General features: G+C 54.5%; 1 protein-coding gene and 1 pseudogene across 7 annotated transcripts; both read right to left on the reverse strand.

Annotated features, from left to right (window-relative positions):
• LOC101443090 (cytochrome P450 2D17-like) overlaps nt 1–14,371 on the reverse strand; it is a 58,427-nt pseudogene extending 44,056 nt beyond the window's left edge.
• LOC101444904 (cytochrome P450 2D17-like) lies at nt 10,558–15,571 on the reverse strand. Of its 7 annotated transcripts, XM_071219076.1 has the most exons (11): nt 15,408–15,571; nt 15,050–15,216; nt 13,734–13,941; nt 12,963–13,134; nt 12,521–12,673; nt 12,292–12,452; nt 11,910–12,086; nt 11,631–11,799; nt 11,213–11,400; nt 10,891–11,032; nt 10,558–10,798 (listed from the first exon to the last, which is right to left on the reverse strand). In XM_071219076.1, exons 3-11 carry the CDS (start codon nt 13,920–13,922, stop codon nt 10,620–10,622), a joined length of 1,530 nt encoding a protein of 509 aa, XP_071075177.1. In that variant the 5' UTR covers nt 13,923–13,941; nt 15,050–15,216; nt 15,408–15,571; the 3' UTR covers nt 10,558–10,619. The 7 variants fall into 7 exon arrangements, with proteins under 7 accessions (XP_071075177.1, XP_071075178.1, XP_058164844.1 ...); XM_071219077.1 differs by lacking the exon at nt 15,050–15,216; XM_058308861.2 differs by lacking the exon at nt 15,050–15,216 and having other exon boundaries at nt 11,631–11,772; nt 15,408–15,568.
• Nucleotides 15,572–16,988: the final 1,417 nt, after the last annotated feature.

Below are 16,988 nucleotides of genomic sequence, written 5' to 3' on the forward strand. Positions count from 1 at the left end.
AAAGGTTGTTTGTAAATCTTTGGAAATGAGTAAAAGGTGAGCGCAGGGCAGTGTAACTGGGAGAACTCTCATATGGGCACGGCAGTGGTTGAAAGGGGAAGTCTAGCCACCTGCAGGGGAGATACCACCATCAGGAGGGGGGTTTTTCCCGGGCGAGGCCGACCATTGCCCTCGGCATCTGCTGGCCTGCGAGGTCCCCCCTGGGGGCAACTCCACTGCAGGATTCCTGTCCTTGGGGTTTGCGTTGGCACCTCCCGTGTCCTGTGTCCCCGCGCTTGAAAAGTTTGCTCAGTTCCACTCTCCCTCCCCGCAGGTGCTTCATCCTCCACCTGCCCTGGTTGACCCAAGCTTGGCAGGTTTTGTACTCACCAGCCTCCCAGTTTCCAATGCTCCTCCTTGCTGCCCACCCCGAACCCCTCGCCCGCCTCCTCCCTGCAGCTCCTCCCTCCCCACCGGCCTGGGGCCTGCGATCCGCGCCCACAGTGACCCTGCGCCCACCTGTGTGCTCCTGAGCAAAGGGTGGGCTCTCAAGGTCCCCACATGAGGAGGGGCCTTTCCAGGGTCTCCTGGGGACCTGAAGGAGGCAGAGGGTCCCCCTCCAAAAAATACGACGCCCCGGCCTGGGCAGGGAGGGTGGTGAACCTGTAGACGCACATGCACGTGCTCCTGACGCCTCAACAAAAAGGAAAACAGAAAGGGCAAGTCTAAGGCATGGGTTTTACGAGAAGGAAAGCTAAGAAAATGTAGCAGAGGCTGTATAGCAGATAAAACCTCATGTGAAATAGCAATATGGGAAATATTGCATATCTAAGATTTCTTCTTTGAAGCTGAAAAAATGTTTGTTAATGGTACAAGATATTATGAGGCATGTGCAAAGTGAGAAGGAAACCAACACAAAGTACTACATATTGTATGATTCCAGTTACAGAAAATCTAAATACAAGTCAATTTATAAAGAGGGAGTTAGATGAGTGGTTATAGAGGGCTGGGGAAGGATAGAGGGATGGAGCCATGGGATGGAGCTAGGTTTCCTTTTTAGGGTAATGATTATACCAGCCATTGATGGTTGTGTTAGTCAGCCAAAGGAGTGCTGATGCAAAATATCAGAAATGGGTTGGTTTTTATAAAGGGTATTTACCTGGGGTAGGAACCTACAGATACCAGGCCATAAAGCATAAGTTACTTCCCTCACCAAACTCTGTTTTCACATGTTGGAGCAAGACGGCTGTGCTGCGAGGGTTCAGGCTTCCTGGCTTCCTCCCTTCCAGGGTCTTGCTTCTCTCTGGGTTCAAGGTTCCTTCCTTCCCAGGGCTTGCTTCTTCCTGGGCTCAGGGTTCTTCCCCTCCTGGGGCTGGCTTCACTTTCCTCTGTGAGCTTACTTCCCGGGGCTCCAGCCTAATGCTTCAGCATCAAACTCCAACATCAAAACTTCAACGTCAAAAAACCTCACATCAAAAGCTCCATCTTTGTCCTTCGCCATGCCTTTTATATCTGTGCCCTAATGATGTGGCCCAAAGCCCTAATCATAACTCAACCTTGCCCTGTAATAGACTAGATTATAAACACAATCCAATATCTATTTTTGGAATTCATAACTATATCAAACTGCTACAATTGTGCACTTTGGGTGGATTGTACAGTATGTGAATGTATCTCAATGAAATTGCTTTTAAAAAATCAATTAGGGCTGTGGACTTGGCCCAGTGGTTAGGGCGTCCATCTACCATATGGGAGGTCACGGTTCAAACCCTGGGCCTCCTTGACCCGTGTGGAGCTGGCCCATACGCAGTGCTGATGCGTGCAAGGAGTGCCGTGCCACACAGGGGTGTCCCCCGCGTAGGGAAGCCCCACACGCAAGGAGTGCGCCCCGGAAGGAGAGCCACCCAGCGTGAAAGAAAGTGCATCCTGCCAATAAATGATTCTGCACACATGGAGAGCTGACACAACGAGATGACGCAACAAAAAAGAAACACAGATTCCCGTGCCGTTGACAACAACAGAAGGGGACAAAGAAGAAGTCGCAGTAAATAGACACAGAGAACAGACAACCGGGGTGGGGGGAGAAGGGGAGAGAAATAAATAAATCTTAAAAAAACAACATCAATTGACCATAAATGTGGGTTTATTTCTGGACTCAGTTCTTCACCATTGGTCTATAAATATGCTCATCCGTATGCCAGTACCACACTATTTTAATTATTGCAGCATTGTAGCAAGATTTGTAATCTGGGAGCATGAGTCCTCCCACTTTGCTTTTCAAGCTTGATTTGACTCTTCAGGTGGGTGGTGCTTTGCTGCTTGTTCACATGCGTGGCAGGTTTTGATTGAATGACAGAAATAAATGTTATCTTGTTGGGTGCTGGATATTTTTGTGTTCTTAAGAATGTTACTGAGATGTATATATCTTAAAAGAAATAAAATGTTGGGAAGCAGATTTGGCTGAACTGATAGAGCATCTGTCTACCATATAACCCTGGGCCTCCCGACCTGTGTGGTGAGCTGGCCATGTGGCACTGATGCGTGCAAGGACGGCCATGCCACACTGTGGTGTCCCCTGTGTAGTAGAGGCCCACACACAAGGAGCCCGCCCTGCAAGGAGAGGCACAGCACAAAAAAAAAGCACAGCCTGCCTAGGAGTGGCACCGCAGACACAGAGAGCTGACGCAGCAAGATGACGCAACAAAGGAGACAGAGATTCCCAGTACTTCTGACAAGAATAGAAGTCGACACAGAGGAACACACAGCGAATGGACACAGAGTGCAAGCAGTGGGACAGAGGGGGGGTGATCAGGAGAGAAATAAATTTTAAAAATCTTTGAAAAAACAAGTCAATGGATTCCCATAAACTTTTAGTTTATATTTAAAATTTTAAAAAAAGATTATTGAAATTGGTTCTAGGGTGTTTCTTGGAAACAGCTTTATTTATTGACTTATACATATTTTTAGGAGCTACTGGAGATTGAACACGAGGCCTCACACATGGGAAGCAGGTGCTCAACCACTTGAGCTACAGCCACGCCCCTTGTGTCTTGCTTTTTAAATTTTGCTGCTGGGCCAGACCAGCATTTGGACTAGGGGTGATTTCCCCTATTTCTGAGGTGGGGCCCTTCTTAATACTTTGAAATACGGATGTCCCCCTCCGGCTGCTGGGGACAGGCACTATTCCTGGTTCCCTGTGCGCATTGGCCACTGGCTGCTTTACTCATCCGGCCCTGCTTTGCCGGGCCCAGGGTGCTTCATCACTCACACATGCTAGATAGCGGGAGGCCCGTAGGCAGTTCTCCAGAGTGTGCTGAGCACTTCTCTCCTCTCCAGGGCTCTGCCCTGCCAGCTCCACTGCCGTGGTCCCCTGAGCTGTGTCTTCTTCCTTCATGGAGACTGTCGGCTCTACCTGGGTTCATCCCGCTGCAGGTGCTTGAACCTTCTCCGGGCGGTGAGCAGGGCCGTGCAGGGCTGACCTCATCAGTCACTGTCTGAGGTCCAGTGTCTTGAGACTGTTATCTCCTATGTTTTGTCCAGTGTTTGGGTTGTTGAAGGTGGGAGGGTGTCTCCAGGCTTTGGTTCTCCATGTTGGCTGAAAGTGCAAGTCTTCTTCTACATCTACTTTAGACCAGACGTTCAGCTGTCTGTGCAGGAGCTATCGGCAGAGGCAGCTGTGGTGTCACAGCTCTGCCAAAAAGGCTAGTTTTCCTGTTAGTTGTGGCAGCCTAAAGTTGCCTGGGGAACAATTCCCATTCCCTGGAAACTGAGGCTGCTGTCCTGAGGCTCCAGTTGTGGTGTCCTCCCTGCCTTAGGACACCAGCTGCACCGGGTATAGAAGTGTCACACTTTGGGTGATATTTGACATCTGGTCTGGCAAAACTCAGAAGGTGCCTGGAGGATTTACCTTGTCCCCTGCTCCCGCCCCCGGCGTGCCTGTTCCTCTAACCTGGCCCTAAGCTGTTGGACGGTGGGCCCTTTCATTTATTCCCTAAATGGCATTTTTCTTCTTACACTGAACTATAGCTTAATCAAGGCCCTTTCTTCTGTCTACTCATGCCTGCCCAATATGTTACAGATATTCCTTGAAATTCTGAAGACATCTCTCCTTAGCTGTAACCATCCACACATTTGTAATCACTATTTACTTTCATAGTAACCCGAGGATGGGAGGAAATGCCCTGAATCAGAAGGTCCCTATTTATCGATTGTTTGATATTTTAAGATTTATTTATCACGACCCCCCACCCTCACCTTGTTGTCTGCTCTCTGTCCATTTGCCATGTGTTCTTCTGTGTCTGCTTGTATTCTCATTAGGTGGCTCTGGGAATCAATCCTGGGACCTTTTTGAGTGGGAGAGAGGCGATCATTCTCTTGCACCACCCCAGGTCCCTACTCTGCTGCATCTCTTTTTATCTCTCCTCTGTGTCTCTTTTTGCTGCATCATCTTGATGTGCCAGCTCTCCGCCTGGGCCAGCACTCCTGCGTGGGACAGTACTCTGTGCAGGCCAGCACTCCACGTAGGCAGCTCACCACACGGGCAGCTTGCCTTCACCAGGGGACCCTGGGCATGGAACCCTGGACCTCCCATATGGTAGACGGGAGCCAACGCTTGAGACACATCCGCTGCCCAGAAGGTGCCTGTTTAGAGGTGAGCGCCTCACGGGCCGGCTGTGTCCTTGCCTCCTCTCCCCCAGCGTGATGCGTGGCCCACGGCAGAAGCTCAGCAGATTCTGGACCAAGGAATGGATGGTGCCTGAGGATGTGGATTTTCCCAAATACTGATTCATAGATAACGTGAATAAGCAGCACACAAAACATTCAGTTTCACAGGTAGTAACATTCAGTGGTCCCTTTAAATGCAATTTCAAACCTTACTTTAAGCTAAGTGCAACAATAAGTTAATACAAGGTAGCTAAACACACACACACCCTGTATAGCCTGAACTGCAGGTGGTTTCCATGGCCACGCATGCTTTCAGTCAAGCACACGTCTCCACAATGAGCAAGAACTAACAAACACATTAATAAGCACTACCCCAAAGCTTATCCTGCCAGCGGCTTTTCATGCAATGCCATTCATGCTTCTTAAAGCATTTATTTTTAGAAGCTTTAATCTGACCTGGGAAAATTAGTTTTTGAACAGACAATGTTTAAGCCCCAAAGGTTTTAAATCAAAAAAGCCTAACCAACACTGAGGCGTTCACTTGAAACTCAGATTCTCAATAAACCCCTCTGGCTATCTGAAGGAAATCAAAACAAATGATAATTTAAGACACTTCAGTATTCCTTAAAAATACTGTACTTTCCTATATCGTCATTAGATTTCCTAATAATGTCACAGACCAGTTTTGTCTAGAAACTTGAGAAAACATAAAACACATGTTCCAGCTATCACAGGATCAAAGATGCCATCTAGGTGTCACACATTAAAATGCTACAATATGGCCTGCAGTGGCAGAAAAGACACCTACCATGCAAATACTACTGCATCCTGATAGTCAAAGGTCAGAAGGAATTTCATGAACTGCAAGGTACTTTAACTTACATATGCTCTGCACAACTGAGCAGAGTCAGAGAGACAGATAAAGCAGATACAACCCCCAGATATTGGTTCCTTTGAGGGCTAAAGAGACCCATGGGAGTTATGGTCATGGCCGATGGGGTTAACTACCAGGGCAGATGGCCCCTCTTTGGAAATGGTGTTTATGTGTGATGAATCTGGACTCAGATGGGATCTCCCTTCATAAGACTTTCATGCTAATGTGCTGGAGGTGCAGTTAATGTTGGGGTTTAAGATATATTTAGGGGATTTGAATCTCTGGACTGACAATGTGATAGCCAGGTCCTGAGCCTCAACAGACTCCAGCACCTACAATCTGATCTATTGGACTTACCACACTCAGCTAAGATGGAGTTGAAGAAGGACAACCACCACACCATGGAGCCTAGAGTGATTACAACTGAAAATGGGAGGATTGCATCCAGCATCCAGGTGGAATCTGACCCTCCTCTTGACATAGAGGTGCAATGGACACAACCAATCCAATGTCCACATAGAAGAGGTGGCATTGGATTGGGAAAAGTGGACATAATGGACAAAGGGTATGGGGAAAGGCAGGAAGAGATGAGAGGTGGAGGCGTCTTCGGGACATGGAGCTGCCCTGGATGGTGCTTCAGAGGTAATCACCGGACATTGGAAATCCTCACAGGGCCCACTTGATGGAATAGAGGAGAGTATGGGCCATGATGTGAACCAATGTATATGAGGTGCAGAGGGGCCCAAAGATGTACTTACCAAATCCAATGGATGTGTCATGATGATGGGAACGAGTGTTGTTGGGGGGGGGGGAGAGGGGGGGTGGGGGGGTGGGGTTGAATGGGACCTCACATATATATTTTTAATGTAATATTATTACAAAGTCAATAAAAAAATAAAAAAATTAAAAAAAAAAAAACTTACATATGCTCATTAAAATCCAGTAAGTACTTCAAGTATGGCAATATAAAGGTAGACAAAGATTCAAGCAGTCTAAAATTAAAGACATCAAAATAAAGGTTGAAAACTGTGTCTCCCCAACTTTCATTTTCATGATTAGAAATCAGGACCTTACTCTAGGAAAAAAGCAGTTACTATATACAGCTGCCCCAGAGGATAAGGAAGCTTCAGGAAGCACAAAAAGTATCAAGACCCATATTGGCTTTGTCATATGCTTTTCTAGCTCATTTCAATTATTCTTGATTCAGAGTAAGTCTTTAACCCTAGCAAACTTCCTTGGGTCCTTTAGAAGCAAACGACGGTATCTTCAACATGTACTGGACCTTGTCTTCCAACTGGCATGGCCTTGTGAGTCATTTGTGATGAACTCTATGACAAGGTCTTCAGAATTATCCACTGACTCAGTATAAGGGTTCCAGTCATCCCCAAATCTACACATCATCCACGGTAATTCTTTAGAAAAAGCCTCTTTTATCCTGTCCAGTGTCTGCACCCCCAATTTCTTCATTTTCATCCTCAAATGTGGGGTCTTCATCTGCCATCCCACCAGCCAATCAATCCATGTTTTTTCAAATTTTCTTTCAATTCAAGCCCACAGGTCCCTTAGGGACCCCTGCACTAGAATGAGGCTGACTCGCTGAAACACAGCAGAGCATGGTTTGGGAAAAGGATGGGAAGGGGGGGGTTGGTGGACCTCTGACTCCTGGACGGCTACCACGCTGCTCAGGGTAAAGCAACAGCTGCGCGGCGATCAGTTACTAGAGTCAAAGCTACCACTGGAATTTAGAAAGACCAGACCCCATTCCTGAGGAGCTGGCTCACTGGATATGGAAGGACATGCAAAATAAAAAGAAACAAGCTAGCTACAACACCTCGGTTATTTTTTCATAAAAACCAAGATAAAATAGTGCTCAGATAGATCCCGATGATGCACCAAGCTTGAGTTTCAGTTGGTCCGAGCCACGGCCACTCGCCTCAGAGTCAGTAAAGGGGAAAACGATGGTAGGACAACAGGCAGTGCCTCTATGACCTCTGGCCACCACAAAGGATGCGAGTGGCAACAAAAACCAAGAAACCCCTGACACCAAGGAGCACAGGGGTAATGCACTGTTCCATTTTGGGAACTGGCAGCAGTTCCTGAAGAACATCTACTAAAATGAACTGAGAGGCTGATCAGCTTGAGGGCAGTGTCCCCGTATTGAATGCTGCAGAATGCAAGATGTTTGGGTTGAGGCAGGACCCAGAGCTCACCACTGAACCCCCGCCTAAACGAGGTTACACCTGAAGGGAAGTTGGCCTAGTGGACTGGATAAAAGTTGCTGGAAAGTTTGCTCATGGTGCAATTCAAGCTGTGCTGGGTTGGCTTTGGTAACTGGCATATCCATCCACTTAATATTCCCCTTACCCAGGAGTGGTAAGTGCCATGATTACAGGAGCCCCTTTTGGATGGGCACCCATGTGTCCTTAGTGATGTCAAATCAAGCAATACTCTAGAAGGTTTATTGGAATTATTTTTTTGCCTTCTCATATTTTTATCTTAGCTTCCTCTTATGGGACTTAGAGATGATAAGGAATTTTTAGTGACTGATAAGACAAAAGGGAAAAACAAAACAGTCAAGCAACTCATTCAGACAGGATGAGTCTAAGTGGCTGTTAAGAAATGGGATGGATGAAGTGGACACGGATGAGGCCGAAAACACCACCAGGAACTGTGCTTCTGCCAGCAGAAAAGACAGAATGTAGCTGGCTGGAGGAAAAACCTGGCACACAGCTGGAAAGTGTTCCACATCAGATGATGCTGGAAGCTGTAGAAAGCTCTAAATGGGTCCTGACAGGACAATCATTTCCTCTGAGTGGGGTTTTGCAAACCTGCTGGTGGGTGCAAAGGCTGAAAGGGCTGTAAGATGACTAGAGGAGAAGACACTTGTCATAAGTTGGACAGTGCCCCCCAAAAGATATGGCCGAGACCTGAACCCCAGTGCCTGTGAAGATGACCTTATATGGAGGTAGAATCGAGTTAAGATGAGGTCATACTGGTCCAGAGAGCCCTGATCCCAATGACCGGTGTCCTGAGGGAAATTTGGACACAGACTGGGAAAGAGAACAGCATGTGGTGATGGAGGCCAAGACAAGAATGATGTGTCCATAAGCCAAGAAACACCCAGAATGACCTCCGACCACCAGAGGACAGGAGAGAAACGTGGGGCGGAGTCTTTGCTCAAGACTGCAAGGAACGCAGCCCTGCCGGTACCTTGAGACGTCTCGTCTCCAGAGCTGTGAGAGAATAAACTTGTCTTTAGTTTATACCGCTTTGGACCACTGAGCTGCATCTCTTCAGACAGAGAACACACTTCACAGCCTGTAGCACTCAACAGTGGTGAAGCGCTAGCGCATCCAATGGTCAGATTTTGTTCCATATCATCTTCAGGGTAGAGGCGGTCTGAAAGAGGAATGCAATGGACAAGGAAGAATGTGTTGTCTAAAGCAGGAGGGACCAAGGCAGGAAGGGCTGGCTGGACGCTCTGCTGAGTCTGTGCTCACACTCAATACGAGCAGGCCGAGGGGAGGTCCCCACTCGACGGGTGCCTCCGCTTCTCTGGAGGATCCGGGAAGGAGGCTCACAATTGTCCCCCATCACCTCCTCCTTCTTTCCTCCTACCTGACATCGCGGTCTAGACAGGAAACTTAACGAGAACCTTAAGCCTTCGTGGAAGAACTCCTAACGGACTGACGGGGTGGACTGTGCCTTTGCCCCATTTGAAATCCGGGTTGACAGTGAAAGCTGCTGTCCTGCCTCGTGGTGGCGAGCCCTCTGATCCGTGCCTGTGTGAGCCTATGCTGGACGAACAGGAGCATGCGAGGCCGAGGTCAGGGCATGCTGTCCCACTGGAACCTGCACAGTGGCCAAACCTAACACTCGTTCCAAAGCTGGGAGGTGTAGATAAAAATCCACGGCAAACAAGAGAGAACTAGTGGCCGCGGGTAACGGAATGAGTACATGGGTGACGCGAGGGCAGCCCCATGTCACACTGGAGCCTTGAGAGGTTCCGAGTAAGAGAGTAACACTGTCTCTCAGCAGTTACACCAGATGCCCCAGAGGACGAAGCCACGTTTGCCAAGTTCCCTCCTGCTCTGGACCCTGACGAGGTCGAATGGAAGCCTGCAAACCCGTGAGGCATCGTTTTGGTCTCACAATTTGATGAGCTCGACCGACCTCTGAAGGCTGCATGGAACTGCAGCAATGAGCCACTGTCTTTTGACTCTTATTTTTGGGGTTCTGGACCCTGCAAAGGCTACCACTTGGAAGGGGTTTTCGAGGACCACTGGGTCCTAGAGCCTCGGGACTGAATGTTGAGAAAGGGCCCTGGTTCTTCAGGACAAAACACAGCAGCAGCCCACGAGTCCCGGGAGACAGGAGGTATTACACAGGATGGCTTCTGAGGGGATTGCAGCAGGAAGCAGCTCAGGCGCTCTGCATTTCCCCCGGGAAAGAAGCCTGTCTGTACAGCATGGCCATGGGAGGCCTTCGCCCTCTCCAGAGGAATCACACTGGGGCGGGCCTAGCACTCGTCTAACTCCATGAATATGGGAGACCCAACAACTGTGGGGACAAAGCATGGGTGCTAGCTGCGCTCAGGCCGTGAGGACAAAACGCCAGAGTGTACATAGTGACACCACGTCAGCCACGAGGCATGAGCATCACTGCTTTCCTAGCTCTGTAAAAGTCCTTCTAGTAAATCGCTGTGTCTCAGTCCTTGTTGGGGACCACAGGTGCAATTGCCCAGCCCAGCCAGGGACTGCGCCCATCCTCTCAGCAGCCCATTCATGTTCACCCCCTCCCTGACATTCCAGGAGCCAGGACCTCTGCATCGACCTTGTCACCAACCCAGGCAGGCAACATGGGGTCTCAATGGGTGACATGGGAAGAGGGAAGGGCAGCCAGGCACCTTTGAGCCTTGGTATACTCATCTGTCAATGGAATCATCTAGAAATGCAACAAATACTTGAGCAGGGGGCAGGGCTGGCCCTGGGCACAGGCAGGACCCAGACAGGGAGCCTGGGTGGGGACGAAGAGCCAGATGGGAGCCGCCGACAACTTTATTGAGGCTCAGGGTCCCGGGTGGGGTGGGTTCAGCCCCTCTCTAGCGGGGCACGGCACAGAGCTGGTAGGGAGTTGGGGTCACCAGGACTGCGTAGTTGCCGTGGGCGCTGGGTGGGGGCTGCCCCGCGGGCACCGAGAAGCTGAAGCGCTGCAGGAGGCAGGTGAAGAAGAGGAAGAGCTCCATGCGGGCCAGGGGCTCCCCGAGGCATGCGCGGCGGCCTGTGGGTGGGTGCGGGGGCACTCAGTGAGGCTTACCCGCCCCAGACACCCTTGGGAACAGGGCAGGGTCCCAGCACCCCACGGGCACCTACCTGCTGAGAAAGGCAGGAAGGCTTCCTGTTTCACGAAGCGGCCCTGGGCGTCTAGGAAGTGTTCCGGGTGGAAGTGACGGGGCTTCTCCCAGACCGTCTCGTCCTTCAGCACCGACGACAGGTTGAGGACGAGTGTCGTCCCCTGTACAGGAGATGCCAGGTGTGTGGGGACACCTGCAGGGCAGGGAATGCCGCACCCGCTGCCACTGCACACGCACCATCCGCCTGGCGCACACCCACACCCATTCGAGACCCGCTGGGCCCAAGAAGCTTCCCCGAACCCCATCCTCGGGCCAGGCAGGGGCGGGTGGCCAAGCCCTACCTTGGGGATGAGGAAGCCCTGGACCTCGGTGTCGCGGGAGGTCATGTGTGGCACGCCCAGGGGGATGATGTCCCCGTAGCGCTGCACCTCGTGGACCACAGCGTTGGTGAATGGCATGAGCGCCTGGTCTTTCATCTCTGGCTGCCGGCCCGGCCCGACCACCTCGTCGATCTCCTTCTGGATGCGACCTGGACAGACAAGCGCCCACAGTGGGCCAGAGCCCAGGGGGCTGGGCGCCGATCCTGCCCGGCCCGCAGCGGGCAACCCCTGTGCTGGGGGCCGTGCCCGCGTGGAGGAGGAGGGGCCGCTGCGACAGGAGCCCCCGCCCAGCTCTGGGCAGTGTCCCTGGTGTCCAAGCTCAGGTGCCCCAGCCTGTCCCTGTCCACCCCCTCATCCCCAGGCCCCAGGCCAGGCTCACGCTGCACGTCCGGGTGCAGGACCATGAGCAGGAGGGCCCAGTCCAGCGTGGTCGAGGTGGTCACCATGCCCGCCGAGAACAGGTCACCCACCACCAGGCGCAGGTTCGCGGCAGTGAAGCTGCTCTGGGGGTTCCCTTTCGCCTGGGGCGCAGAGAGTCGGCTCGGGGGCTGGGGGAGGGTGCCCCAGTCGGCCCCACCCGTACCGCTCAGCCTGGGAGCCCCGGACCCCGTCTCAGCCTCGCTGGGCCCTCACCCCCACGCCATTGCAGGGCCTTTACCTTCTCCACCTCGGCCAGGTAGGCGTCGGTCAGGTCTCGGGGTGGCTGGGTGGGGTCCCAGGTCTCTCTGTGCTCAGTGACCATCTCATCCATCAGGTCCAAGAAGGCCTTCTGCGAGGGGAAGGCCTTGCCCGCCACCCCGGGGATGCGCAGGAGCCCCGGGACCACGTTCAGCACCTGTGTGGGGCAGCGCCAGGCCCTGGGTGCTCCCTGCGCTCAGTGCCCGCCCTGGCTGGGCCCAGCTCCGGACACCGGGGGTCCTGGCCCCTCCCTGTCCCGCCTCCAGCTCTGCCTCCCCTGGGGGCCCTTGCCCCACCCCCTGCACAAAGCCCCCTCCATGGGAGGCCAGACCCAGCAGCCCCTCCACCCCCCACCCGCGCACCTCTCGGACAAAGCCTGAGATCTCCTTCAGCGTGGCCTCCATTAGCGACATGAGCTTGAGGATGGTGGCGTCGCCGTACTGGAAGCGGCGCCCATGGGTGAGTGAGGCGATCACGTTGCTCACCGCTTGGTTCAGGAGGGTGTTGGGACTAAAGGGGCGTCCTGGGGGTGCAGGGTGCGGGTCAGGGGGTCGCCCCGCGTCCGCCCGCGCCCCTCTGCCCGGCACTCACCCGCATGGTCGGCGAAGGCGGCGCACAGGTAGGACGCCTCCTCGGTCACCCACTGCTCCAGCGACTTTTTGCCCAGGCCGAAGTCACGCATGGTGGACATGGAGAAGCGCCGCTGCTCCCGCCACGCGGGTCCGTAGTTTGCGAAGATGACGCCTGGGGGCGGGGCCGGCATGTGGGCGTCCTGCTGCACCCTTCAGCCCCACCCCACTGAATGCTGCTTCTTGCTCTGGGAGACCCCAACTCTGCCCATCTTGACCATCACCCACACCCCCACAGACAAGCCCTCCCAGGGCCCACTCCACCCAGTCCCTGCAGGACCCGCTGTGCGCTCCAGCTGCATCTCCCCGCCTGCGTGGCCCTTGTCCTACGCCCCTTGCCGTGTCACCGGTCACTTCTGCCTGGCTACGGCTTGCACGCGGACTCTGCCTCCGCCAGTGCTCACCTTGTGCCCGGGGCCCAAAGCCCAGGTGCTCTAAGACGGGAAAGGGCGGCCGGTCCGCGGTGTCCTCGCCCCGCTGCAGCAGCGCCTCGCGCACGGCCGCCAGCCCGCTGATCACGACCATGGGCGTCCAGGCCAGCTGCAGGCCAAACACGTCCCCGAAGCGGCGCCGCAGCTGCAGGCCCAGGGCGAGGCTCCAATGGGCCAGGGACCAGGCAGGCTGCTGGCCCCCGACTCAGCGCGCCAGCCTTGCGGACCCTCAGGACATCTGGCTCCTGGGCTCGGGTCACCCTCCCAGGGACTAGCACCTCACCTTGGATCCCACCATCCAGATGGGGCTCCATGAGGATCACCAAAATGTCAGTAGACCTGAGCTAGGGCCTCAGGGTACTGATGAAGGAAGCGGCTCAGGGACGAGAGCAGCGAGGCCATGGGCCACATAGCCGTCACTGTCCCCTCTCCATCAGGATTTCCTGATTTAAATGGAGAGGACTCTCCCGCCTTCTTTGGTGGTCAAGAGAGGACTGCCGAGTCTTTCATAACCTTTGTGTGGTCAACTGGATCCCAAACCCGTGGCCAGGTCACACCCTCCCCCGGACTTTGCCCTCCCCTCACTTTGCTTTCTCAGCGAATTCCCTTCCCTGAGGACACCTCCAGCCCGCTTCCTTTTCTCACCTGGCTTCTTGTCCAGCCTGTGCTTCACCCACCACCTCCTGTCTGCACTAGGAAGGGTGCCCAGAACCCCTCTGTCCCCTGGCGTGCCCTCCCCCTCACCTTGTCGAAGCAGTATAGCCTGTTCTGGAAGTCCACCTGCAGGAGGTTGCCCAGGCCGGGCAGCGGCATGGGGCCTGGTGGGTAGCGAGGAGCCCAGCGTGCGCGCCGGTGCATCAGGTCCACCAGGAGCAGGAAGATGGCCACGGCCACGGCCAGGGGCGCCAGTGCCTCCCCGGTCAGCAGTCCCATGGCTGCCTCACTGTCAGTTCTGAGCAGGGGAGCAGGCGAGCGTTTAGAGACCCACCTTGGGCGGACCCGTCCACACCTGGGACGCCGGGTCACACCAGGTACCTGGGATCAGACCAGTAACTCCCAGCACACAAACAAGGCTTCCACAGCCTGGGCCCTGGCCTTTAATAAGGGGCCAGGACCTGACCCTCGCCCTCAGGACAACCTGTTTGGAGCCAAGATTTTAACAGAGAGAGAGCCAATCCGTGTCAGGGGTGGGGAGCCCAAGGTCATTGCTCTTCTTACCCAAGCACCTACCCAGGTTGGGTAAGAGCGGGAGACCTGGAAGGAGAAGCCCTCCCCCAGGCCCTAGTGCTCCGCGGGCTGTTAGGGGGGTCGGGCTGACTTGACCCTGCACCCGCTGATGTGTCCACAAGCTCGCCCTCAGCACACGCTCTTGCCCTGCCCACCCTCACCTGCTCCTCTGGAGTGGACTTCACCACCAAGGTGTGTCAGCCACCCTCGTCAGAGCCTCAGGGAGCTGGTCACGGTCAGCAGAGCCCTGGAGGGCCTCCACCTGGCCCCCAGTGCACATCATGCACACCCAACAAGCTCACTCACCAACACACAGGCACACCCCAAACCCTTGCACCCTCGCTGCTGGTCCTGGGTGCCTCGGTCCCGGCTGACCTGGTCTCTGACTCTCGCTGTGTCACCTCCAGCCTGGAGTTGAGGCTTCCAGGCTCTGGTTCCCCTCAGCACACCTGCGGCTCCAACGCAGGCCCCCTCACCGACCCCGGGTTGGGAGGCAAGCTTACCATTTGCCCTGCTCGAGTGTTCAACAGCTTGAAGGTTTGAGGGTGCTGCACCCCCTTCCCCAAGAGAACGTGGACCAGACCTCTCCAAGAGCTGTCTAATCGCCTCTGGCACCCAGCAGCCAGGAGCCTGGGGCTGTGTGGCCTTCAGTACTGGCTCTCAGCGTTCCTGAACGCTCCTCGGTGTGCCAGAGCAATGCGGCAGCTGCTTCCCCCTTCCCCGGGTTCCCACACTCCCGCTCCACTGCCAGCCCCTGGGCAGAGGGCGCACCTTGCGGGGCTCCAGCCTTCCCTTCCCCTTGCCTTGGCCCTGGCTTGCGTTGCCACACCCACCACATATCAGCTGTGCTGGGTGCTGGGCTGGGGGGCGGGAAGACAGCGGGAGGTGCCCGGATCCAAGGGGCTCAGGAAAAGCCAGAGCTGCCACGCAAGCCAGCAGCACAGGGACTGCTTTGAGGGCATAGGGACCTTGCCGGAGGCTGGAGCAGGACTCTGCGGGGCTTTGCGGAGGAGGGTCTTGGCACTGCAGGCCAAGGCGACCTGGCAGTGGCACCTGCTGCCACTGAATATCCCGTGCAGAGGGGGTGAGGAAGGGCAAAGGGCAGCGGGAGGGCGGCAGCTCGAGCTAGGGCTTTCCAATTCTGGCCTGGCCTGTGGGAAAAGGGGTCCCGCGCGCGCCGCTGCCGCTCACCAGTGGTCGGCACCTCCCGGTACCAGGCGCGGTAGAGCTCCCGCACCCTCCGCTTGGCCTCCCTCAGGTCCCGGCTGAAGATGGGCTTCACCGCGGTGCCGGCCGCCGCTCCGGCCCGGGGGAAGCCGCTTGCCTCCATCCTGCCGGAGAAGCCCCCTCCCGGCCCGCCTCTCTTCCACCAGGAGTGCCCGAAGGTCGGAAGTCTCTTCTCATTGGCTAATGTTGACCGCCTCGCCCCCAATCTCCGCGGGTGGGCGGGAGACCGGCTCTGGGGCTCCCTGATTGGCTGGAAGGCCGCTCTCTGGGTGGGAGGAGGAGTGGCGGGGACTGCGCATGCTCCCGTGGGTCAGGGCGTGCTGGATAGTGGCCCGCCTTGACGGCCTCCCTTAGGAATGCCGCCACAGGGGTTGCTCGGGCGCCTGGTGGCAGCTGGGCCTTGAGGGCGCGGCTGGGCCGCGAGCGGGCATCGGGGCGGCAGGGCTCCTCCCGGGCTTCCCCCCGGGGCCCTGCACTTTGGGCGGGGAGGCATGGAAGTGCTTCCTTGGTCAGCCTCCTGGGCGGGCCGCGGGAAACGAGGGCGGCAGCCAAAGAGGATAAGGGCGCGCTGGCCCCGCGCCTTTGCTCTTTCTGTTATAGACCAGGGATATCGACCAGACTCAGACTCTGAATAAAGTTCCAATTGAGAGCTTTATTAGCCCTGCGGTGACTGCCTCCTCCTACACAGAGGGGAGAGCAGCCTCCAGTCACGGCGGGGGGTGGGGGGGGGGTGTTGCTTATATAATATGGGTCTTTAGGTTCAGGGCAGGGGGGCAATAGCTCAGCAAGCAAGCACGTACAGAAGCAGGTGTTTGCGGTTAATCAAGTGCTGGGAATTCTATCAGGAGAGATAAACGGTTGGGGAGTTTTTGTTATTTATAAGGGTCTGAGTACAGGAGGCCTTGAGATAAGGTTTTACAGTCGAGCAAGCTTGTTACAGAAGCGAGATATATGCGGTTAGGGGGCTGTGGAATTTTCCTCTCGGGTGGGGGTGGTCACAGGCTCCTACTTCTCCACATTCCCTACTTCTCTTTTGGGGAGATTCAAACCCTTGAATTTGAGTACTCTCCAGTGTCCTGCATAGGCAAGCTTTGGTATGGGGTGTTCAGGATTAAGAGCTTAACAGTTTGCACTTTTTCTCGGATAAATTGAACTAAACGATTGATAATGAGTGGGCTGTAGGTTAACAGCAACAATAGGAGGAGTAAGGGGCCCGAAAGGGCAGTGATAAGGGTTGTAAGCTACGGGGACCGATTAAACTTTCATGCCAATTTTTTGGTGGCGACCGAGCCTTTTCTCATTTTTTAAATCGTTTCCAGACTAAGTTTAAGCTTTCTTTAATGATGCCAAGTGGTTAGCATAAAAGCAACAAGTTTCTGCTAAAGCTAAACAGAGGCCTTCTTGTTTGAGGAATAATAAGTCCAGTCCCCGTTGGTTCTAGAGGACTACCTCGGCTAAGGTATCAAGTGCCTCTTTTAAATGTGAAATTTGATATTGAAGGTTCTTGAGGTTCTGGGTAACTAGGGCTGACAAGTGGCTGACATT

Source organism: Dasypus novemcinctus, chromosome 12, assembly GCF_030445035.2.
Source record: "Dasypus novemcinctus isolate mDasNov1 chromosome 12, mDasNov1.1.hap2, whole genome shotgun sequence".
Lineage (NCBI taxonomy): Eukaryota > Metazoa > Chordata > Mammalia > Cingulata > Dasypodidae > Dasypus > Dasypus novemcinctus.